This window comes from Branchiostoma lanceolatum, chromosome 19 (assembly GCF_035083965.1).
Source record: "Branchiostoma lanceolatum isolate klBraLanc5 chromosome 19, klBraLanc5.hap2, whole genome shotgun sequence".
Lineage (NCBI taxonomy): Eukaryota > Metazoa > Chordata > Leptocardii > Amphioxiformes > Branchiostomatidae > Branchiostoma > Branchiostoma lanceolatum.
The window spans coordinates 10,639,503-10,665,070 of record NC_089740.1 but is presented as its reverse complement, the minus strand read 5'-3'; the positions used below and the strand labels follow the sequence as shown (position 1 = coordinate 10,665,070).

The 25,568-nt window shown below is 41.8% G+C and overlaps 5 protein-coding genes across 5 annotated transcripts; 2 read left to right on the top strand and 3 right to left on the bottom strand.

Moving 5' to 3' along the window:
• Positions 1-585: 585 nt before the first annotated feature.
• Positions 586-3,695, bottom strand: LOC136425958 (ubiquitin-like protein ATG12). Its single transcript, XM_066414877.1, has 4 exons — positions 3,568-3,695; positions 2,747-2,883; positions 2,465-2,527; positions 586-1,718 (listed from the first exon to the last, which is right to left on the bottom strand). The coding sequence occupies exons 1-4, from the start codon at positions 3,653-3,655 to the stop codon at positions 1,659-1,661; spliced, it is 348 nt and encodes a 115-aa protein (XP_066270974.1). The 5' UTR covers positions 3,656-3,695; the 3' UTR covers positions 586-1,658.
• Positions 3,696-6,541: 2,846 nt separating this feature from the next.
• LOC136425956 (TBC1 domain family member 7-like) lies at positions 6,542-10,282 on the top strand. Its single transcript, XM_066414875.1, has 5 exons — positions 6,542-6,851; positions 7,256-7,415; positions 7,577-7,728; positions 8,031-8,206; positions 8,944-10,282. Exons 1-5 carry the CDS (start codon positions 6,659-6,661, stop codon positions 9,130-9,132), a joined length of 870 nt encoding a protein of 289 aa, XP_066270972.1. The 5' UTR covers positions 6,542-6,658; the 3' UTR covers positions 9,133-10,282.
• Positions 10,167-12,826, bottom strand: LOC136425960 (uncharacterized). Its single transcript, XM_066414878.1, has 4 exons — positions 12,694-12,826; positions 11,529-11,641; positions 11,043-11,097; positions 10,167-10,619 (listed from the first exon to the last, which is right to left on the bottom strand). The coding sequence occupies exons 1-4, from the start codon at positions 12,758-12,760 to the stop codon at positions 10,522-10,524; spliced, it is 333 nt and encodes a 110-aa protein (XP_066270975.1). The 5' UTR covers positions 12,761-12,826; the 3' UTR covers positions 10,167-10,521.
• A 55-nt stretch (positions 12,827-12,881) lies between these two features.
• Positions 12,882-16,780, top strand: LOC136425957 (uncharacterized). The gene is made up of 6 exons (XM_066414876.1): positions 12,882-13,935; positions 14,713-14,744; positions 14,976-15,095; positions 15,455-15,595; positions 15,773-15,821; positions 16,105-16,780. Exons 1-6 carry the CDS (start codon positions 13,734-13,736, stop codon positions 16,194-16,196), a joined length of 636 nt encoding a protein of 211 aa, XP_066270973.1. The 5' UTR covers positions 12,882-13,733; the 3' UTR covers positions 16,197-16,780.
• Positions 16,781-16,881: 101 nt separating this feature from the next.
• LOC136425955 (tripartite motif-containing protein 3-like) lies at positions 16,882-24,340 on the bottom strand. The gene is made up of 4 exons (XM_066414874.1): positions 23,949-24,340; positions 18,810-20,293; positions 18,273-18,451; positions 16,882-17,826 (listed from the first exon to the last, which is right to left on the bottom strand). The coding sequence occupies exons 2-4, from the start codon at positions 20,215-20,217 to the stop codon at positions 17,407-17,409; spliced, it is 2,007 nt and encodes a 668-aa protein (XP_066270971.1). The 5' UTR covers positions 20,218-20,293; positions 23,949-24,340; the 3' UTR covers positions 16,882-17,406.
• Positions 24,341-25,568: the final 1,228 nt, after the last annotated feature.

Here is a 25,568-nt window from a genome sequence, read left to right as displayed (position 1 = left end):
AGTCGTGGAAAGTCTTTCAAAAGGACACAACGTCAAGACAGGAATAGCTCCCTTATCCACTAGGCCTTATTGACGCCTTTAAAAAAGTATACTGTTGAAAGCAACAAAGGACCGCAACAGTCGTAACTATCGTTAATTGGCCTACGAAAACAAGCCACTGGGTGCCAAAATGTAGCCTGACGAATCGTGCTCCTAGTGGCCAGCCGGTCCTGTTACCGCCATCATGGCCCCCTTGGGGTGGGGATCAGTAACCTCCGGCCGAGGGCTTGTGTAAACACAGGCTAGCCAAAATGTAGTCCAGTTCTTCCTGTCCGAGAAAGCTTCCACCCCGTGAAAACCAAGGTCATGGCATGTCCAAAACATAAGAGATATATAAACCGGAAGCTACGCTGCAGCACTGAAGAAAGGCCGCTAGGAGGCCCACAAATGGCGCGGAAATTTGGTAATGCAACATCTACCCACATACCAAATAAAATATGTAAAATATCATCACAATATACGAACATATGGAAATAGCTTCGGAAACACAGACACCTAAAACAATACCAGCGTGCACGGAAGTAATAATGACACTAAGTGACAGCGTCTAGGTGATTTTGCGTGTATTTTTCCGTCATATATTGGAGATAAGTGAAATACCAAACAAGAATCTTACAGACACAATATTTACATACTTCATCAATAATAGGTGCTGGCGTTCTGAGCCGTTTTTCTCTGTTTTTATTTTTTATTATTATTTTTTTTACCACAGCAGTTCATTCATTGACAACCCTCCGGCATACGTAGGTCTTCTACAATGACGAACTTGCTAGCGTCCATTGATCCTGTACATCACAGAAACGTGGGAGTTAGGGTGACGCATGCATAACCTAGGCCTCAGGACAACAGTGTGTCTTTGAATACGAATACATCATGTGTAATTACTTGTGACATACGGCATCCTGATTTAACATAAAGATGTTTTTCAGCCCAGTTGATGACCGCACATTACCCTTGACATGGATTGAAAACTATTCAATTTTTTCCAACTGTTTTGTCATTATCCTATCAGTGTGGTTGTCTTGTAACAGTATCTTGTTTAACCTTCTCCCTGCTGCCTAACTCTAACCAATAGAGAATGGTGTGCCGAGCCCTAACGGCTACTTCTGTGTGCTAAAGGTTAATGAACATGCATTCATATATCTGTCTTATAGACAATGTTACTATTTTTCTGTTAAAAATAGACAGCGCTTTGGATGTGCAAATACAGTTAAACCTGTACAAGTGACCGCCTAGTTCTGAACCTTGCTGTATGCACTACCATCCAGAGCTGCATGGGGGCGCATGTTCTACATGTAAATGGTCCATTACACCGAGGTTGGTTATAAAGAACTGGAAATTGTTATCAAGGAGGTTATAGTTGTGATGGACAGTACTAGTCAGGATCAATCTATTGTATCCACTGTTGCATTATATTGAGTAGAACTGTATAACTATAAGCTTAGTAATACAAATTCAGGAGGCAGACCAATGACATACATGTATGACATCAACCAGGGATCCCAAACAAAAGCGAAATAATTCAGGCTTCCCTATCATAGATGTACATTTTATATTATATACAGCAACAAACAGTTATGATAAATTTCAACTAATTAGTGCAAAAAAAAAAAGACAGATCATCCCCATGCTTGATTCTTGCAGTAGTGGAGTATCAGTTTTCCATCGCTGCCGAAACACTAGAAAAAAAGTACAAGTTCATGATTACTTGTCTAACAGACAATTATGAGACTGAATATGTAGGAAGAGATATGACACTATACTTGTGCACTAGGGCTGTGTACGTAAATGTAGCTTATCAAGTACAGGTACAGAGGTTTAGGTACTGTTCTGGACCCGTAAATGAACAATTTGACAATGTAACCTGTGGTCTTCTATTCTATGATGACATAAACACCTAAATGATTTTTGAGGTACTGTATCAGTACTGAGTACCAGTACCCAATACCACCAACCAGGCTTTTAGCTAGGATTTACAGACAGGGCATCCAACCAATTGTGGGAGGGGCATTTTAGGCAATATTACACTGATATACAGACATGATATGTAACAATACTGAGTACAACTGAAACTGTTTGGTCAACAATTCATCAACAATTAGCTTTCCTTTCTCCCTGTCGGAACCAGAGCTTCCTTATGGCTCTATGGATTATTATCAATTACCTGGTAGCTTTGCATGTCAATCAATTTACATGCTGTTCCAGTGTCAACAGTGGCAGTGTGTGTGGGGAACACATAATGTAGCATGTACATGCGTATGTAATTACCAGGGAAACAGGATGTCCTCAAAGCATCCTGCCTAAAAAGAGGGCATCTAATTTCCTTGTTTTTAGTGTAAGGCGTCCCCCAGACGCCCTCTTGGCTAAATACTTGCGACTGACAATGCATTATGTTATGGGTACCTCAACCTGTTACTGTACTTACTTCATATAGATTCTGCATTTCCTGGTCTGGTGACGGTGCAAATGACTGGTTAACATACAGGAACTGTGGGAGGAAAAAATACAGGATGTCAAAGATTCTACCAATGTTTGCCCATTTTCTCCCAACTAGACCTCGATGAAAAGCAGCCCTGATGGCCAAATGGAGCATTTTTGAGGGTAAATAAAGGCAAACACTAGCAAAAAAAACATTCACACTGAAAGTGAAACCAAAACTTCCATACAAAGCGGTAACAACAACAATTCCATAGCCATGACTCCTCACCAGTGACTCATGTGGCTCACACTTGATGTATTTCCTGATGAACTCTATGATCCAGCTGACTTTCTTAGTCGGGTCCACCGCCCACTTCTTCTTCTTCATGATAGGGGCGTCGCCCGCACCTTTCAGGAGCACATCAACTACAGAATGGAAAAGAAGATGTGAGAAAGAAAATCAGATACATTGTACCTAAAAAAACACAAGAACAAATTCACTTCGTTGGCTGTCAAGTGGTTAGGCTACAGATAGAGAGGCCATAGGGTTGGATTCCTGACATTCCTGGTTAGATGTTGTCCTTGGGTAAGGCATTGTAGACGACTTTCCTCACTCCACCCAGGTGTAGAAATGGGTACCTGACTTTGGTTGGGGAGGTAAAAGGTAGTGGAAGGAGAGGGCTTTGCCTTCCAATACCGTGCCCTAGACATGTAGTGGCAAACAACTCACTGCCCCTACGGCTACAAAAGGATATGGGCTCTTTACCTTTTACTTTACCTATACAATTTTATCTGAGAGCCTGCCTGACTGTTAAATATGTCACTTGGAGAGCTAGGAATGTCAAGACATATGAAAAGTACCAATTTCTAATTTTGTCTCTTATTTTGCATACCCTTATACACTTTATAACATGAGTAAGATTTCACGTATCTCAGGAGTCTTGATCATGAGTTTGAATTAAAAGAATCTTTCTAGTTTTCAACATAACATTTTGTACACGCCCCCCTCCCCCTCCTCCGATGAAACTGGATTTTTATACCGGTTTATCAAAACTACAATCACAAAGAATCTGTTTCTATGAAGATCATGATTAAGTGTAAAGTTCCTACTCTTCTTTTTCTGGTCTGAATTCTGTGGAATGGACCCAGCGTCTCCAGAAGACGGGGAAGCAAGATCTGTTTTCTCTGTTTCCGCCATCTTGTTGCTGGACCGTACTACTGAGAATAACAGGGGTGTTTAGCGCAGTTATAGCAGCAATGAAATTAAAATAAATGAATAGATGAATTCAAAAAGAACTCGGACTTTTTTCTAAATGGCTCAAACATAGTTTGGTGCCTTTTAGACAAGAAATTGTTGTCATTATTTACTCTCTACACGGCGTAGATCATACATTGTACTTTTCAAGCTAATATGACAACTGCACCGGTCAGTAGCGCCACCTTGCGATTTGAATGATAAATGCTAGGCTGTCCGACTGGTTGTCTTGCCGATCGGCCGACAACTCAAAGACAACTACATCCGTCACATATATACTGATTACATGATCAACAGGCTCTCATTTCCCTTCACACTACCATTCCTGTGTTTCTTCAATTCAAGTACTAGTCCCGAGAAGAAGAAGATCCTGGCAGAGGCCAAGAAACGGTGTCTACCATGACTACATTCTGGCACTTATATGGCGTTCTACTGGGCCAAAGGTCAACAAGGGCGAAGATATTCATATGGACAGTGTTACTGTCGGTTATTTTTGTTTACATACTTCAGAGGGCACCTGTCAGGACGGCAGAAGACGTCGATATTTCGTGGGCCGAGACGGAAAAATGTCCTGCTTGCGTTGGAGACACCTGTGAACTTTTATATGGAGGTGACTTCGTGAAAGTAGAGTCGGACAGGTATCTGAAGAAAGGTATCGTCTCCACTGGAAAGGTTGGTGGCATTGCGGTGATCGCGAAAACTCTGAATAAAGCAGAATCGTGGCAAAAGTATGAAAAGTTCATTTGTCGGTCGTCGCCAAATCCTCAGACATGTAACGCTTCATCTTACATTCTGGAGACAATGTTGGTGACAGAAGCGGCATTCACGCTCCCATGGCTACGGGAGGCATGGAGAATCACCCAAGAACAGAAGACAGCCTTGTCACATTGTGGATCGACTAGGTTTCTACAAGAACTGAAACGACTGTATGTTGGAAACAAAAGCACGGACCTCACAAAAAGACTCGCGTATCTTTCAACGTCACTTCTCCTAAACGAGGAGTCGGTCTTACTCAAATATTTTACTACAAAGTCGTCAACGCCTTGGCCCTTTCCCAAGTTCTATGGAGCTTGTGGGAGAGTGATAGTGGTCGAACATGCAGGGAGGACGCTAGACAATTTCGTGGAGTCCCCCTGGGCAGTTCGAGCCGACATCGCACTACAGTTGCTACAACTAGTCGACACTCTACGCGAAAGGGACCCGGATTGGATACTCTTGTTAACGGACATATCTTTCGAAAACTTTGCAGTCGACAACCGAGGACGGGTTCGATTGATCGACTTGGACGATGTGATGGTATTCGATCGAAGAGCGGCAGACAGTCACCAAGGTCGGAAGGTGATATGTAACGAGAAGTGTTATATGGACTGGCAGAAGACAATATTCAACGACTCGTATCACTGTAAAGACGTGCATAAGTACACTGAAATGATGTATGCCAGCATTTGTGCTAGACTTTTATCGAACCTTCTAAAACATCCTGATCGACACGATTGGGGAGACAGAGGTGACATCAAGGTCAAACTGGAGATCCCGGGCAAAGGCCTTCTACACGGAGCTCCTGGTGACATCAGTGGGTCGCTAGAGGGCGCACTTGCACAGTGTGTTGAGGAGACTCGGCCTGGGTGGCGACTGGTTGCAGTAAAGACGCTAAAGAAAACTTTGAAAAGGACTAATAATGAACTATAGCATCTGTTGTTAGTATATTGTGCTCAATGGAAAACAGAAATCCACTGCTTTTTAAATGTGTTTTCCTAGCTCTTCTGCTATGTGTATAGCTTGATATGTATATTACAAGGGAAGCTTGGACGAATATCTAATAATTTTCCTTCGATGCTTTTTTACCACATAACGTTACATAAGTATTAACATTTTAGCGATTCTTCCTCATGGTGTGACGGGTTATGTATTCAAGGTCACAAAATGTTTGACGTTTGTGTATATAGACATCTTCTTCTTCGGGAGTAGGTGGCCAACTTCAACTTGTTGAAGGTTCTGCCACACTTGGATGGGATGCTAATGCTGGAGGTGGTTCAGATGTAACAGTCAGTTCCATGTAGTGATGAGGGGTGATGAATGCTGTGTGCATTTAGTGCACGAAGGCAATCTTGTCTTTGAATGAAGTCAGGGATGAAGCTGTTACCATCTCTAAGGGCAAGGCGTTCCATTCTGTGACCGTCCGCGGAAAGAAGGACATTCGCCTGTAGGTCGTTCTGGAGAAGGGAATGCTGTACATCAAAGGGTGCGACCGCCTTGTCTGATACCACACTGTAATAGTCTGCATATAACTGCTTATTGTGTCTTCTACCAATACTGCGTAGCTTAGAATTTACTTGTAGATTGTACAAGATTAATGTAACTAGCCAGTAACGCTTTTCCGTTACATTGTTAGAATTGTTGTGAAATAAACTTTGACTTGTATTGGAGGTGACCTGTTCTTGGCCTAGTGGAGCAATAAAGTACAATAAATGTCTTAATGCATACATACATTGCACTTGTACTTTGATCAGAGATGGTGAGGGTGTTAGTAAAGGGCATCCTTAGGTGTCGTATGATTGGCTTTGGCTTAATTCGCTGCTTTATAAATAAAGTTGGACCGTTTTTTCCGCCTATATGACCTGCATCTTTCTTTCTGGCAACCCTGCAGTTTTGCGATTTGTATCATTAAAATCCGACCAAAAGGCTTTTCTTTTCGGCCAAACGTTTAGTACCAAGAGTCTAGATATCATTTTCCTTCAAACGGGTCAAATCTCGGTATCATCTATATTTCATATTCTCCGTAAATTATGTCGTGGCGCAGTTTTACCCCTTTTCGTGAAATGGTAGAGTCTGATATCCCGTCATTCTTTGTAATCCAACATGGCGGCTCCCGTGAATTATTTTCGTCGGAAATGAAAACATCGATGATTTTTCAGCGATTTTCGTTCCAAATTCAACTGTATCACGATGGTGGACGATCCACAGAGAAACTTTCGCTCCCACTACTACGAGAAAGTCGGTTTCCGCGGTGTTGAGGAGAAAAAATCGCTGGAAATCTTGTTGAAAGAGGAGACCATAGCTCTGAATAAACTACAGACATTTGTTTTGAGATTCCCCCTCCCCGCCCTCTTTCGACCGCTGGTTTGGAAAGTGTTACTTGGTGAGTAACTAAACGCTAACTAGATAACTATAACTATGTGCTAACTATGTTTGTCTCACTACTTACAAGATAATCAAAATACTAAGTAGTCTACTCTACTCTACTCTACTTATAACCATACGATCGTGAGCTTCCCGGCACCCGCTACGGTGCTGGGAGTGTTGCCCGCCCGCCCAGTTCATGAGCGTACGCCGGGGAATTCTTACGGGGCTGATTTCAAAATTTAGAAGCGTTGCTGGTCCTCCTGAACTTTAATGTTAGGGTTGCTGGCCCTTCTAAATTTCCCACGTTGCGTTACTGCTATCCCCCGTGAAGACCCTCATATGAGTCATATCTTAAAGATTGAAGCCTTATAGCTAAATAGGTTCTTATTAGGAAAATGTTGGCTCTTGTTCCCCATGCAGGTGTCCTCCCTGTGCACAAAGATGCCCATGAGTTTGTGATGAGACAGAAGGAGGAGCAGTACCAGGACATGAAGCATGCTCTAGTGGTGATGAGGTACATCCATAACGACTCTTCACTTCCAGACATCTTCCTCAAGATGCACCAAATGGAGGAGGGAAGGTAGGAAATCTTGTGATATTTACCTCAGTCTGAAAATGGCATTTTGTTCGGGGCACTGAGCTCTTTAATTTAATCTCAAGTACAGTGTGGTATCAAATAATTAAAAAAATCCTCTGTTCTAGCTAAATAATGATCTGTGTTTTCCCATACAAATCCTACAGACTGTTGCTAGAGGAACCAGAAGAACAACTGCCAGCTGATCAGAACTACGTAACCATAGCAACAAGGATAACGGAGATGATGGAGGATGAAGTCTTCACCTTCTTCCTGTGTGAGGAGTTTCACAGAAGACTACAGGACCCAAAGTTCAAAGGTCAAATGCTAGATATTAGTATGTCTTTTATGGTAGTCAATTTTCCTCAAAACAGCTCTCATTTCTGCCAACTGGGTCACTCTAAGAATCAGACAATGTAAAAGTTACTCTGGCTTTATAATCTCTTTAGAATTAGTGCAACAGTCAGATTCATTGGTGCACATAAATAGTACATCTCAATAACAACTTAAAATCTTTCTCCAACGAAAATGACACTAACACACGAACTTGTCTGTATTTGCCTGCAAAGACTTATTCCAGTTGTTTGTAGTATATATAACAGTCCTTTTTTCCTATTGCAGAGTCCATCCCCCAGATGATCAAGAGACTGGTTCAGTACCTGCAGACAGAGGACCAGACCCTGTACACACACATGCTGAACACTGGCATCCTGGGCGCCCTGCCCTGCGAGAGGTGGTTCGGCACATGTTTCGCTCACATTCTGCCTGAAGTCTGTGTGCAGAGAATCTGGGACAAGGTAAATATGTAGCCTTGTAATTTAGTGAGATTTACCAAACTTGTGGTGACCAAATTCCCCAATGGGCGCTATGGAATAACAATTACCAGGTAGCTTTGCATGTCAATCAGTTTTCATGCTGTCCCAGTGTCACTGGTAAGAGGAAAAAACAACAGTGGGGGGAACACATGCACATCATGTGTATGTAATTACCAAGGAAACAGGGTGACCTCTGGGTGTCCCCTGCAAAAGGAGGGCATCTAATGTCTTTGTTTCCTTGTTGTAGGGCATCCAGAAGACGCTCTTATACCCTGATAGCTAATACTAATGCAGAAATGTTCGCAGTGGTTTTATGTTGGCGGTTTTTGCATTGACCATTTCACCGTGAACTTAAAATCACTGTGAACTTTTTTGTCCAATACTGTATTGATATGTTTCTTCAGCACTGCCACGAATTTTGCCACCATGAACACTCCATTTTTCCCTTAGCACAAAATTAAAACCACTCAAAATTAAATACATTCTTTTTTAACGATCTCGCTCAATGCAAGGCCGTAAGAGGCCACTTCTCGGTATTGAACTAATTGAACTAATGTGGCATAGGTGAGAGACAGCGGTGTGTGTTCGTATTAAAGGTTTATAGGTTGTATTTGGGGGGAAAGCAGTGGGCTGGGAGGGAATTCCAGAGTTTTGCAGTTCATGGAATAAAACTGTTACTGTAGAATGATTTATAGTAATAATCTATCCCTATGTTACAGGTAATAGCTGGTTCCTACCGGTTCCTGGTGTTTGTAGCCCTCCAGCTGCTGGTCACCTTCAGCAGGCAGCTTCTCAAGATCAACAACGTGGAGGGGATGTTACAGTTCTTCAACAGCCTGCCAGCCGACAACGTCGACATGCTCGTAACCAAGGCAACAGAACTCTGGCAGAAACAGGGCAGTCCTTAAGCTTGTGTCACTCTGTTGACGACTGTTGGCCAAATTTGTTGATTGCCAGAAGGCCACCAAGTTTCAGAATCAGCAGAGAATCAACTGTATATCGCATCAGACAAGGTCTGGTGACATGTGAACGTTGGCCAATGCCTATAACTACAAATCACACAGTGATATGTGGTGTCGGTGTGGTGTTGGACTCAAAGGTCACGGGTTTCATGCTCACAATGCCCTGACATTGTGCCCTTTCATGGGAAAGGCACTTTATATGACCCTGCCTGGTGGTGGAGTGACGCCCACCGAGCCTCTTCGGCTATCTGTGTGCCAAAAAACACACCACGAAGTTGGTTGCCCATGTACCAACATCTGGCACCTTTACCACAAAGAACCAAAAAATTCTTTTTCACACAGTGATAAAGCTTACCCCTACTGTTTTCAACAAATCTGATGGGTTTTTTGACGTACCCAATGTTTAACACTGCATTTCAGTAAGGGATCGTAAGTGTAGATCTTAAAATGTGTTTTATTTACAGTCAAGTGAAAACTGTTTTTTTACTGGCTTGTCATGATTGGCTAGAGCACATAGGGGTCTGCTCCTACTCTTATCAACAAGTGTGATGGGTTCTTTTTTGTTCTTAAAGACTCAAATGGCATACTGTCCACTCCAAACAGGCTGATTAAATTGCGCTCCTAGCAGACTACCTAACTGGCCAGCCCCCTTATGGGGGGTATAATCAGCCCCTGCCATGAACAGATTGTGGAACACAGGCTTCCCTCCAAAATATGACATGCAACTGCATCCAGAACCATGCAGATTGGAGCTTGGTATTCAAATCAATGTGTCAATAAATGCGTTGTGTATACATGTTACTCTTCAAGCAGAGGTTCATCTCTGACTGTTTTTTGACATGTTTTTAAACATGTTAAAGCCCCTAAAACATGTTAAAAACCAGCCAAACCTCTGCTCGGTGAGTATATAGATGTGCATAATGAATCAGTCATGAAATCCAGTTGATGTCAGCTCAGGTGAGAAGACAATGGAAGCATGGTTGGTAGACTAATGTTTATTAATTCAAATCTAGAGCACAAGTATTTATTGTATGAACTGTTAATAAGTTCTACCTGTAAAAAAATTGGTCATAAGAAGTAACCGAAAGAATCCCAATCATTTTTCTTACTGTTTACTTTGAGTTGTTTTCTTTTAAGGTAATCATAGAATGTGGAACTGGCCAAGTGGGTAGACTACTGGCTTTGCATTTAAACCTCGGCAATCTCATATGAACGACTTTAAAAGTGGAACATAAGAAAATGACAAGAAATTTATAAGATCACCACTAAGTATCTATAGATATACCATGCACCTTAGTTTAAAGATAAGTTGTTTAGGCTTGAGGGCGAAAGTTCTTAACCACGCTTTTTCTTCTCAAGCTCTTCCCTCAGTTTTTCCACCATCTTCTGGGCCTTCAGCATGTAGACCTCAGTCTCCAAGTCCTCCAGTGCCTCTGTGGATAAAGGTGCAGAAATAACAGGATTAAGCACATTTTTCTTCTTCTGTTCTGTCCTAATATTTTGGATCACAAGCTGCGAGTAACAATGTCTCTCGCCCACTATGTCGGAATATTCTACTGAGTAAAGATATTTCTGATATTCAAGTTGTCTTTTGAGATTCGAGATATTGAGTTGAGGGTTTGATAGTTTCAAATTCTTTGCTAAGCATTAAAAGAAGGAGTAAAAAATCTAGCATCCGGGTCCCTTCCGTGAATTGTACCTTGGGATATCTCAATGACAAAACTGGGTCCGAGACTGTGCATTCTCGTACCCAAGGTCTAAACCAAGCTTATCAAAAGCACTTGAACTTGTTTTACAATTGATGGTATGAAACTTTTTACACTGAAAATGGAAGAAACTTTTTTTTTTTTACTTACCGGTCAGTTCTTCGTCCTCTCTGGCCTTCTTGTAGTTCTCTTCCGCCTTTACGGTCTTCATTCAAGAAAGAAAACGAGAACAGAATTTTAGTCTATTTTTAACATTCAAACATCACGTTACTTTTAAGACTACACATATTTTCATTACTATATCAACCTTCAGTCTGCTAATGTAGTTGTTTGGCAGCAAATTGTTTTGGTTACAGGGTTATGCAGTATGGAGAAGATTGAGACATTTCCACTATATCATACACCAAATAATTATTCAATAATTACTCAAGAAACTGGATAAACTTTTGAAACAGACGTTCCAGACGACATCCGCTGTATTTCGTCAGTGACTGCGGCAGACAGCGGATGCCGTCTGAAATGTCTGACTGTTTCAAAATGTTATCCAGTTGCTTGAGTAATTATTTTTGTGTATCTATTACCCGGATGTCTAACCTAACGTTATATGCTATCTTGCTTTTATGTTGATTTAATTACCTGTGCTGCTGCCATGGCGATGGTTGGCTTTGCTGGGTCGATGTGCATAAACTGAGCCATCATTTCTTCCAGTCCCCTTGCCTCCCGTTGGTAGCCTCCGGGATACATCCATACTATAGAAAAGAGGTTACACCCGCATAAGTATCGTCTGTTGTGTATTGTTTCAACAAAGGGCGTCCAAGATAGCCTTTGGCCAAACTCTAAGGAGATGTATCGGTAGGGCTTGCTTTGTGTGTCATTGGTGACCTTCCAGTGACTGCCTATCTATGTCTCTCTTTCTACTACTAGTACTAGCATTTTTCTGTTCCATCTCCAAGACGAAGAGTAAAAATGCCGCCGCCCCTTAAGTGTCGCCAAAAAGGTGACCACTAGATCGACGTTAGTACTAAATGTTGCAACGACACGCTTAAAACACGAAGGTAGAACCTTACATCTTCTTGGAGATCAGCCTTTGGCTATAGTTGAGCCTTTGTCTTCTTAAACTCCCTACCACAAGAAGAATTTGTCCAATAACTAGTGTATATACAGTGTAGCCACCTGTCTGTTTTACATCCAAGCTTGTGGTGGTTATTGAGTTTGAAGAAGAAGTGGTCTGATCAACTCTTCGAACAGATAGCGATCTGACCGTGGCATGTCGACAACAAACTTTCCGAGCTTAATATTGTCTCCAGGTCACAGAGAGCTTGGGGAGGGCCTGGGTGGGGGCAAAAGACATTGGACAAGCAGCCCGACATTTGTCAGCAAATGTTTTCGTTGAGTTATCTACTCAAGGAGTGATGATTTCAAGAAGTTCCGTTAGTCTCACCTGAATACTTTTCGTAGGGAAAAACAAATTCTCAATCTTTGACTACTTCTACTACAGAAGCTATCCAACAAGTTTTCTTGTCCCTAACAACACCTGGTGACACCAATAGTCAAAATGCACCGAATATGCACAACAAGAGCGTTTTAGTTCGATACTCTCGTTTCCCTTAGCAAAAAGAGATACATACAGAAAAAACAACAAGATAATTTTGAATTAGAGTACGCTTGTTATGACACTACACATATACTCCCAGCATATAAGAATACGTCTAATACCTGATATCTAGTTCTAAAAGCTGTGCTCGTCTTCAAACAAGGTTATAGAGTTCATTTAAGGGTACATATACAATGTATCGCCTACCTGGACGTGGTGCACTAAAGACAACCACGAGAAAAAGAACAAGGCAGGTGACGAAAAATGTCTTCATCTTGGAGAATTGCTGGCTGTGTGCGTACGCGTCGGTTGATGACCTTTGCTATAAAGGTTCGTACGTAATAACAAAAGGATGTCGTTACTAGTCCATCTACTTCTGTCAATCTGTCAAAGCCCTGAAGATATGTTAACCATAGCGTCGGTAGAAAATTTATCACCAAACGTACGACATCATATTGAAAGCAAATTACATTTTACTGACTAGCATAAAGACCAGATCAATAAGCATTGATAAATAGATAGTAATGTATACATTGATATAAGGAGATATTAGCTACAGAGAATGCATTTGGAAGATTTCAAGGTCACTAAGCACGATTTTTCAAAAACACGAATGTATATGTCTGGACTTAATGAAATCAATTTTTTCCTCTCTGCATGTGTGAACGATATGTGAAAAAGAAATGAGTGTATCATAATTAATTAATGAAACCTACAATATCAACTTGAGATACTGCGATGATGAAAGTTGGACGTCCATGTTGAATACTACACCCTCAGTAACCGATGAATAGACACTGGATGTTATCTGAAACCTCTAAGTCTTTAGAGAAGTTATCCAGTTGTTACCGTCACCAAGAAGGTTGTGTATTCGTTATGCTGTCAGTGGACAACATTACTCGAGAAGGCATAGATGGATCATGGTGATATTTGGTAGGTCGCGATCGGTGGAGGTCGGGAAACGAAGGTCACGGTTGATAATGGGCCACCTAGCGGCTTTCAAAGGTACCACAGCATAAACTCCGGTTTGAATATCTAGTGCGCTGGACATGCGGTGGTCTTGGTTTTTTGAGTGATATATAGCGATTATGGTAGAGAGTGAGTTCTGTAGTATGGGGCATTCCTAGCGGCTACTTTTTAACTGTAGGGGCCGATTTATTTCAAAGTTTCAATGAGAATAACCCAAGAAGGTTTTGACGGATTGTTCTGAATGTTTGTCCTATTTCGTTCAACTTTAAAATGGATATATGCCCATCGGCAACATATGTCAACGGATCTGTCCTCTGACATCTTTTGACAAAACAGGTTTTATTCGGGTACTGCGCAGGTCTCTTCAAACTGACGAGAATTCTCACCGTGGATACGCCCCCTTTTTAACCATGGCGCCGAATATCTATATCGTTCTTTGCGTTTTCCTTTTCATCCATATCTTTGTCCCCATCTCGGAAGGTAAGATGTTAACACCTGTTGTGTACGAGTGATAGACATCTCGCTATTGCCGCTGTAACGTTTTAGTTTAAAGATTTATCTAACGTTTTCGAGCGGAGTATAGATCACGATTTACTGCATCTGTGTTTCTGAACTTTTTATAAGTATTCAAACATTACTAAGTTTGATTCGCATTCGTGTGCTAAACAGCAAAGCTTGATAATGAAGAATTGCCTGCGTGACACAAAACTGCTCAAATTACACTGACGATTAGTACTGAAATATCAAGACTGTTGCCTGGATATCAAGACTGGAGCCAAATGCATGATTCGCAATCCGCTGCTTCTTACCACTTATCAACACGATAACGTGCAATTCTCTCTTGATATTTGTCAAATGATTTTGGATGGCAAAACATTGTTATTTCTGAGAGCAGATAAATCTATCCTTGCCATATGTGGCTTTGAGAAGCTAGATGTGTCACCTTTCTTCAATGACCCGATTTAACTTATAGGTCTGATCGAATCATGCACATGAGTAGATGACTAAAAGAACATTTTGCCTGTTTCGATAAAGTGCCTGAAGTAAGATTGTCACCTCTGATCCCTTCAATCATCGCGTATTGAAACACTTTCTAGTATTTTGAGTATTTTACATTTTTATAAGCTTGTTGGTCAGACGGATTTGTATGAATCCATGCTATCGATCTTTTTTTCTGTGCCTTTCCCACATTTTCTAAATTGTTATACAGCCATCATTATGATCTAAATCTGGCTATTTGACTTTATTTTTCTTCAGCGAAACCAGTGTATATCTGGCACCGAGACGGGGTGAGTTTCTTCCCTTGCCTATGATCTTTCTTTTCTGTCTTATTCGTCTGTTTGATCATCGACTGTACTGTAAACAAAACGATTAGGCTAGCAGACAACGGGAAAATTTTGTTGTCCATCACAGATGAATAAGTTATTGTTACTTTTATTCTATTACTAGTTATTGTTACCTCGATGAGTTTGTAAAATTTGTACGTATTTCACCAACATCTGATTGGTGTCCCTACAAAGGAGCTGAGTCATGCCAAACATGCTGAGCATGGGAAGAAAGGTGGGATCGACATGGGCCTGCTGAACTCCATGTTGAACCTTAAACCTACCATAGAGCCCGTGGATCTTCCTGAAGCAGTGGTGAGTGAGAAAAAGTTTGAGAGGCTCCAAGCTATAGGAAAACTAAACCTAATCCAAAAATAGAAGGAAGAAAGGAAAGAAGGGAGGAAGAAAGAAAGAAAGAAAGAAAGATAAAGAAATTAAGAGAGTGGGCCGGTAGCATTAAAGGGAGAATGAATCACAGCATTTGCTATCACATTTTTACCTTCTTCCCTACCATTTTCTGTTCTTTCGAAACCAGTCTGGAACGTTGAGTGAATATTATTAATGTAAATTAGACTCGTAGATTTGAGTTCACAGGGGTCAGATTTGATCGCTTGTACATCCTAAATTATAACTCATATTCAACATGGTCAGTTCTCTGATTTAATTTCTGTCAGGCCGTCACAGCACAGCAAAACTTCCGTGACAAGCTTGGGAAAAGGAAGAACAAGAAAGGTAACGAAGTGGACATGGGGCTACTGAACTCCTTCCTCAACTTGGAACCTACAATCGAACCCATTGACCTGCCTGAAGCAGTGGTTCGTATGCATTGGTTGTTGCTGCTTTTCTGGATGAAATATTAATCAATCCATGGCCATCTGCATAAATAGACCGAAATCGAATGGCCTGTGTAAACTGCTTTACTAACAGCCCGAGTTGCATACTATTGAGACGATATTACAGTTTTCAAATACGTGATTCTGGATTTATTGCAGAAAGTGACCGCCGCTCCGGATTTTCGTGAAGTGAAAGAAAAAGGCAAAGGTAAGCGTAACGATTCAATCCAACTCGTTAATCCCTCAAAACAATATCAAAATCATAATTTACATAAATTCAACAAGTGTGTAGCATACACAGTAATGCAACGTGGACAACAATTCTGAAAACTAATATATTATGCAAAAGACAGTGTAGTACAGGATAATACTTGTAGGTCTTTGGTGGAATTCTAATGTCTATACACTTTATAAAGTATATGTATTCTCTTTAGGTACAATGTAAGGACCACCACATGACCATGTTAAGTTTTGCCACAACTCTGTTACAGGTAACGACGTTCGCCGTTGTGAAGAGAAGAAAGCCTTGAACAGGCTTATTGATGGGCTGCTGAAGAGCGTGAAAAAGGCACTGGATGAGTAACCTGGTCACCGGAGCTGCAGGCTTGGTTTTCTCGGCACTGAAAGCTTTTATCCCCGCCTGGCCAACTAAGCTCACCCCGGTGACCCCCCCCCCCCGAATTCAATTATCTCCAACTCTAGAGGTCTCACTCAGGGGGCCGAGGCAAACTTTCCTCGGGGGCATATTAGTCCTAGTGCCGAAGAGCTGGTCTGTGTAGGCCCTGGTATCATTTTGGATTCTAGGTTATAGGAAAAGCGTTCACATATTTATCTTAGTTTGTGTAATGATTAATGAAGAAGCGGTTTGGGGCTGCGTAAATAGTATAATAATAACAAGTTTATTGCCTGGATGCTACATGTGCTAATAGCAAAAAACAAGATAGATACTATATACATGTATGAGAAAACATTGACAAAGACTCTAGTTCGAAATACTAATTGTTTAGATCTAAGTTTGTAAGTTACAATTGGGTGACCGAGACTAGTTTTAAAATAATGTTTGTAGTTTTATTTGTATGCAATTTGGCTAGTATTCAGCTTAATACTTAGATGCTTGAAAATGCAAGGTGATCGACCTACGATTGAAAACAAAATTATTACTGTTGTGTAAATGCCATTCTACAAGGTGCATTATACTGAACTTTTACAGCTGTAATACAGCTGTTTTTTTATTGCGGAAAATAAAATGTGGACGCGTGCTCTAGCAGTAGTATTGTTTTTGTCTTTAATCTTTTTCTAAAGCCCATGTTCATACCACCACCACATGTATTGCTAATGTAACACAACATTCCGAGAGGGCCGCCTCTCAAATTTTGAAGATTTAACCAAAACATCAAGTTGATCGTAAAATCCCTGTCATTATTCGTCACGACCTTCTGCCACTCCCCAACTTTTGTCGGCGCTGGGTTAGAAATAGCCTTGAATCCATCCTATTGTAGCTCCAGTTCGCTCCTCTGATCACATCTAAGAGGAATACGACTTTCCCGCCTTTGATTGCATACAAATGCATAGTCGGCTGTCGTTGACGACTTTCAGCTAACTAAATAAAAACCTTGCTGACGTCGACCAACTTCCAATCATGGTCTGGAGAAGGTCGGAAGATCATGGTCGGCTATGTGTGACAGGGGCACATTTTCCAACCGACCTGAGCTCCAGAGCTTTCTAATAAATCATGGTACAATTACATACTACTGACTGTCAGTGCTGTCATGGCTTTTCAACGACCAAAAAAGTTATCTGAAGTACATTGGGAACAGAAACACACAACAAGCCCCAGTGTCCGCCACAACGACCCTATCATCACTGGTGAGGTCGATCGCCCTCGGCCATTGCAACTTCTCCCTATCTGACGCGATGACCCTCAGAAATCTCCCGGACGAGTCAAACATCTGAATCTGGTGGTTCCCCGAGTCTGCCACGATGATGTTCCCCATACTGTCCGTACAGACCCCCGTAGGGTGGTAGAGCTGCCCCTCGGCGTTACCGAACGAACCAAACTCGAAGTCGAACCGCCCGTAAGAGTCGAACACCTTGACGCTTTCCTTCGTGGCTAAGGTCACCACGATGTTTCCATTGGTCGGGTCCGTTGCTATGGAGCATGACGTAGACCTGCCGGGGTTGTCGTCTGCAGAAAACGTCGCCACTCGTCTTCCCTGGGAACGAAAAAGAACATTCTGTACAAAGTTTGGAGACACTACCTACATTTGTATAGTAGGCACAGAGTGACAGGAAGTGAAGGCCAAAAGGTCAAATTTACATTTAGTAAGAGGAAATACAGTTCAGAGGTGGTAGAATTAGTCATATTATCAACCATGAATGACAGACATTACAGGTCAATTGAAAGAGGCTACACTAATTCGCGGGAAGGTATTGTTTTTGCAATAATATATTTTTTCATACGCTTATTGCGTTCACCGTAGAGTGACTGTAACTGATCAATATACAAATACACGTTAATCAAAACCTTATTTGCATAATAATTGATGTACAATTAAGTAAGACATTCGAGAAACTCTACAGATTTTTCACGAATGTGTTAGTCCTTCGAACTCTTGCCTATTTTTACTACCATGACAAAGGAAGAAAAACATGTTTGTACCTGTTGATCTATGATGTACACATTCCCAGAGTTCTCGTCCACAATGGCGACGTTTCCATCCGGGCACTCTGTGATGTCAGCCTTACGTAAGAATGGGATCCCAAGGCGCATGCTCCGGTGAAGATATCCATATTTGCTGTACTCTTGCAGGACCATGCACGACTCTTTAGGGGAGCTTCCTACAAAAACCCCAAGAATTAAATCAGTGAAACTTGAAACTAGAATTCAAACATTCATATTAGATTAGCCGTACCTTTGTAACATTTACGTGCAATGCGGAAGCAGTAGTGATGGGCCTTTAGAACTGCGCATGCGCGAGGTCAAAGGTGAAGGTCCTTACCGTAAACAGTTGTTGTCTAAGCCATTCTTAATAAATGATCAGACGTGCTTTGTTTATGTCTCAGGGGTCTTCAACCTTGACAATATTACCTACAATACATCGCACTGTGCATGCACATTTTAAACTATATATAGATTTATGACCAGCTTATAGGAACCGGAGGAATTAAGTCTAGCTAGGAATGTAGAGAGACAAACCTAAAACAATGATGTGTTTCTCATACTCCCGGAAGGTCATTGCCCTGACGTTCACACCTTCGAACAGGATCCTCTGCTGGAACACTCCGTTCAAGTCGAACACCTGGATACTCGCCCTCTGCAGTCCGCAGTCCAAGACGAACACGTCACCGTCTTCCGAGACCGCGATCCTCTCCGGAGAACAGAACTCCCCATCGCCCGTTCCTCTCTGTCCGAAAGGGTTCTTAGGACGAGCTGGCAACCGCGTTGGGACAGACATTGATGTCGGTACTGGCTCGAGGAGCAGACTCTCTACCTCGTGGAAAAGATCGTCACTTTCCGTGTCACCTCCGACGGCACCCGAAGACTGCCGAGTTACCTCTTCGGGAACCGTCGGCTCAGGTTGTGTAGCTTTGCCGTCAGGTTGTATGTTCATCGGGCTGTTTGGAACAGCGACAGCTTCCAGGGTCAGGAAGCTTTCACTGTCTCGGGGGCTGCCATTTTTCTTGCCTGCATCTGCATCAGTTGCCGTCTCTTCAACAAATCCTAGCTTAAAGTTTGCCAACGGGACTTGCAGAGCCCGGAAACCCACGTTCAAGGTTGGAATGGTTAGGTCGTTCTCAAACTCATCAATCGCCACTCTGCCTGTTTGCTTTAGGGTATCTTTGATTGACATCATCTCTACGAGATCCTCCGCTGCGGAGGCTTTGTTGACTCGCTCGATGATCGCCATCCGTTCGGCTAAGTCTTGTTGTACGACTTTCCTGCGTTCAGATATCACTTCTATTCTCCTGGTTGCTGCGTCAGAAACTTCTCCTAACAAAGCGTCACGCTCCTTTTCAATCTCGTCCAAAACTCTCTGAGCACAGAGGCGGATTTGAACGTCGACGTCGTGCTTTCTTTCGTGTATCTCCTTTTCTGCCATGTCCAAGGTGTCCAGTTTGGACACAAATTTTCGAAGATTACGTTTCTCTTCTTCGATCTGACTTTTCATCTCTTCACGCTTTTTCTGGATGACTTGTCCGATTTTTGTGACGTCATGTTGATTGTGGTTGAAGATTATGCAATCGGAGCATATAGTGACGTCACAGCCCTTGCAGAAGTACTTGAGTTGTTCACCTTCATGTTCTTGACACAGTTTTCTTCCGGTTCCCACAATTCCAAGCGACTGTCTCTGCGCTTCCAAGATATCGCGGAAGCTTCCGATCCAGAAGTTATCGCCGAGCCCTTTTACTCCTTCCGGTGGAAGAATAACCTGCCGCCTGCAATGGGGGCAGGAAAATTTCCTCTTGAGTTTTGTGTGTGCTTTCAGGCATCGCTCGCAGAAGGTGTGAGCGCAAGGAAGGATCTTTGGCTTCTTATATGGCTCTAAACAGATTCCACAAGACAAAAAATCCTCCAGAATAGTTTCTGATGGACCACTAGCCATATTGTTGGTGCAGTTGATAGTCTGTCTTCCTGTTTCAAAGTTACTGATTAACCTTCAGTCTCACTTGACAGTCAGCCTATGGAAAAAGGAAACAGATATTAGAGTCAATACAGGATTGCAATAGGTTACAGTGGTAGATAGTCGTCGAAAACACAAAAAAAACATCACATAGCAAGAAAAACAGCTTCTGAAGTTAAAATATCAAGACAATAGATACATACAGAAGGAACAAATGCAACGTAGTACACACGGCCCGAGACATTTTGCCCCTCCCCCTTACGAATGTAAAGGCTATAGTTTATTACTCACCTTTCGTGGCAATACTGTAACAAATTGTAAAGCCTTCTATAAATGTCCACTAAATGTCAAATAACTGTCGTCCTTTTCATGCACGCGACGCCCTCTTCAGCACAAAATATAAACAGCCATTCCATGATTGCCGTTTCTTCCCGTTAAACTAGGCCTAAGGTTAGAATCATTATGTAGCTTGTATTGCAATACAAATGAACAATGGTTGCTACCTTGCCTTACCTTGTGCATATACGACCTAACATACTGCAATATTCAGCCGACTACAATACTCTATATTGCCTAGTGACACCAGATTTTCAAGCCGCACCTGCACATTTACAGGCAGTGTTTTGACTAATCTCGCATACCAGAGTGTTGAGTTGTTCACAACAAGTTCGATTTATTAGTACTCACACCCAGTTATGCCGTCATGGCTTGGAGTTATGGTTGGTCAGGTTTTAATCATTAACGCACTGGTTGGCGGTTGTTGACTTTCAAAATGGCCGCCGTGGAATATGCCATCTCAATGTTAAGGTGGGGCCAGAGGGGGCGAGCGTTTTATGGATCCATTCCAATGTAGTATAACCTTGACAGACCTTATACAGCTTGTGACACATAGAAGCCATAATTCTAACTATGTCCTTCTTTCCTATTATCTGCTTGGAGATAAGTGCAATGTGTTTATTGTATATACCCAATGTGACGATGGTAACAAGAGTCTACCAACCTGCCTAATACTCTATAATGGTAGAATATATTCGCATTCAGTTTAAACTTGATAGCTCTACTTCCTAGACGAATCGGTTCTTTTGAGGTTAAAATATCCCATACATCTATTGATTCAATAGGAAGGGTTTAGTCTCACACGCAACATCCTGATCCCCATTGTTGACAAATATCGTGCTATCTTTGGATACAAGCTTAATTTAAGTTAATATACAGAAGTGGCGCACATGTTTGTTCATTTCCCATGTTTGAAAACTGAGAAAGAAACTGCCTATTTCAAAAAGAAACACCACATAGTTTGCTACGTTGCTACGTTGCTAGATACGAGATCGAGACTGAACATAGCCCCATTTTGTATGTAAAACGAGCATAATGCTAAACTATTATGGGAGTCTTTAACAAAACACATTAGCTATAACTTATGTGACCATTAGAAAGAAAGAAATGTTAAAATCATAATCACATACCTCCTCAAAGAGTGTTTCCAAAGTAGACAAGTATTCCAATGTTTGAGAAGGCAGAGACAGGTGCAACTACATACATGCATACTACCCCCATATCATAACTACAGCCGCATCATTAAATATTTAATACTGACGCCATCTGTGTAGGATTCATCACGTTAGTATTGATCGTCCCGCCGTTTATTGGCTGGGTGAACACGCATGGGAAGATGATATAGTCTTGATAACCCTACGTTTCAATAAGGGTTACGTCAAGAGCGAAACCCCGCTGTAAATTGTCTGTTCTCGGATGGTATAATTAAGATCGTATGGATATAATTTCAGTGCTCTTTGCCCCACGAGATTTCAACGACAGTGTATTACTTCTCGATATATTTCATAGCAGACAACGTGTATCGAAAAATGGAGAAGTAAACGGTACAATAAGATACATATTTGATTGAAAACTCATGCCCGTAGGCAAGAGATACAAAGATACAATTCCGTAAAAAGGTTAAAAAAATCTTTATGGTGATGTTTGAACGTAAAAAGATCCTGTTTCTTTCAGCCTCATAATGAGGGCATTTACATGTACAAATGAAAAGTACTGTGTATGTATGTGTGTGTGTGTGTGTGTGTGTGTGTGTGTGTGTGTGTACAAATGCTATATGCCACCTTACACGCCGTATTTGTTGACTGGGTGTCCGCTTGACGAAAATTGATGAAACCATTTTCCACTAGAGTGACTTAACGCGAGGGTCGATGGACCAAATTGGGCAAAAATCACCAGCCAGTAAAGATATCAGTCCATCCCAATTTTCCGTGGCTAGGTTTGGTGGAACAAAACGCATCGACGAACAGAAGTGACTGTTTTATGGGTCTATAGGAAAGGGGTACAGGTGGAGGGGGGCAACTGAAAATACAACTTAGAGAGTGATTTGGTACAGTATGATTTGCTGGTTTATATTTCATTTGTGTGTGGTGTTTGAGATATCTAAACAAACGTTTAAAAACTCACGACTTTCTCAATATAATGATTTAGAAAATCGACAATATTTATATAGTAGTCCTACGCGGTGCCTACGCTAGGTATTTAAGTAATGCATATATGATATAGCAAACTGTATTTTGCGTTGGGAGACAAATTTGAGTACATCACGAGTTTTTACCCAACATCTGCTTGGAGATTAGGTTGAAAAGGTCTTTGTGGGATCTTCGCTATGTCACAATGGGTCAGTGCGCGACAGCTATGTCCTCCGAGTGTGCTTTGTAAACAAACGTGATAGCACACCCAGCACTGGCTTCATAACATTTGCAGTAGAGATGCGCTTACATTAATTTTTCGAACCACTAAAACACGCTTTGTGATTGGGTGTATATCTTGATAGGTACGCAGCAAATGATATACGGCGCAGCCACATTCGTCGTAGGCCGCCGTACGATTTTGATGCATTGTACCATTTTAGAAGTGTTACAGAACCAAGAGCCGACACAATGATCTAAAACATCCTTTGTGGTAACAAGGCAATGCATTGAATCTTGGAGGACAAATACACGGCTATCCCAAGAATGAAGTCGGTTTGCGATCGCACGACGATCGTACGATGATCGTGACCAGGCCAATACTGATCGGGGACTGTTCACATGACAGAAACATGAAAGATACTAAGGAATGAACTCAAAAGCCCTAAGGGACGGAAAAGTAAATTTACACAGTTGGACATGCCCAGCTATTCTTGTCAACGAAAAATAAGCAGCCCACCATAACAATAGTTACTCTCCAAACAGATTCTAAGGTGGCAGATCGTGATATGTTTTTAACCAGCTGGATTTTCGGAGTTCAGTTGGGAGTGACTTAGGACTGTCCCAAGACTTCAGAACTTCTATCCGACATCTGCTTGGAGATTAAAGAAGAGTGTCTGTTTCTCAACCACGCGTTTATCCGTTTAAATCCTTGGTTTAATGCATGATTTTCCCTTAAGTAATAAAGATCCCCTGTGACAAGACAATTAGTCACATCAGTGGTGCATCGTAAGAATTGCATACCTGGAAAGAAAACACCTGCCTCGAAGAACACGGAAGTCCACTTTCCACACTTATCGAAAACAAGAACGTGTTTTGGTTATATGTAAAGACATTCGAGTCACGTCCCTCATATATGCGTTGAGTACTATTTGTATAGTGTACGTGACACACCCACCCACACATACGTTCTAACTAGTCAACAAAAGATCCCATTCTGTGATCCGCTATCAAATGAAACCGCCTTACCTGTCACGAAGACATCACTGTCCAGTCGTTGTCTGCTCTCAGTTTTCTTTTCTTCTGTAAAGATGCAGTAAAGCCTTTGTTTCGGGAACTTCTTGATTAACACCGGTGGTTCGGATAGCGTCTCAGAACTGACAAGCAAATGTCTCAGAAAAACGTCCCCTCCGTGACTTGCGTGGGCTTTACTGTGCATAAGCCAATGTCTCGGTGAAGTATACTGCAAGCTATATACATGCATAAAAGCCGTCTGTTTTTTTCCTTGTCAATCCCTTATGCGGGCCTCACTGTTGGAAAGGTTAAACTCAGCCAGCTAGACTGACCTTTTTTGGAGGTCAGCATTGTTTGGGTGACGGGATAGGTCGAGAGGGAGGGGGGGCAAAACCTGTTTTCCCACTTCTGGAGCAAATCGTTATATTATCTAGAGGGGTCTGAAATTTGTGGACAATGTTACAAGGAGTTGAAGGAATACCGATAAAACGAGTATGAAAGAGTTATGAAAGAATATTAGATTGGACTTTATATCTTTACATCATTTATCAGAAGACCACCATTTAGACGATACGGGACGATTCAGGTACCGATGGGGGAAGTACGTACAGCTACCCTCTTATTTGACGTAATGAAATGTCCCTCAATCTAATTGTCTGCCTTCAAAACGACGTCCCCTGAATGGCCCAGTTTTATAGTCACACCCGTTTTTGTGGATAAATAAAAGAGGTTTTAATATATAAATAGTAATATCAGTCAAGCGTAACATGCTCAATTGGTATAAAATCCTCAATGAATACTTGATGAACAATTCTTTTTAAGATATAACGACAATTGAATATACAGTTGATGTTTAAGATGCACACTATTCAGATACGAGGTTTTTCGTTTTACCTCATAGGCGAAGCAAATTTCACCGCCACCAGCTACGTTGGTATGCCTTAGCTTGCCTTTATAAATCTTCATGATCAAGCAGATGTAAGTTGTGTTCAAATGGTCCACAATAGACTGAAGGGATATGATGACCAAATCATTCAGCATGAAATTGCAGCGTTGTAGTCATGAGGCCTTGGATAGTCAAGAGACAAAACTATCATGGCAAGCTAAGGAAGTGTCCAGGGAAGACTAAAATACTGGGGTAGTGCCCACAGTGGCCAACGAAAAATGGGAGGATAGTATGAGAGGATGGACAGGCGTGACACTACATGAAACAGTAAAGAAGAACCGAACACAGAGAAGGGTGGAAACACTGGTAGGTTGTCAGATCTTTTGTGGTGCCCCGGGCAAAAGGTTACTAAGGGTAGATGAGCAAGAGAGAGAGAAAGTGTGTCACGAGGCCAAAGTTTAATGAGGATATTGCCCAGTCGGTCTTATGACCAACCACTTAACAAGTGCTGAGAGACTTGAAGTAGGCATCTTCTATCGTCGTACAAATCAAACCTGCGTGAACTCATAAATGAGATTCGGTGTACGCAAGCACTCTGCACTCTGCCACCACTTCGTAAGCACAGTGAAGATCTAGAGTGTCTCTCTTTCTGGTGTTCAATCCCTGTTAAAAAGCCCCCCCTGTAGCTTTGAACAAAAGCTTGCATGTCACATGCTTTGCGTATGATACAAACAGTGGGTGCATAAAAA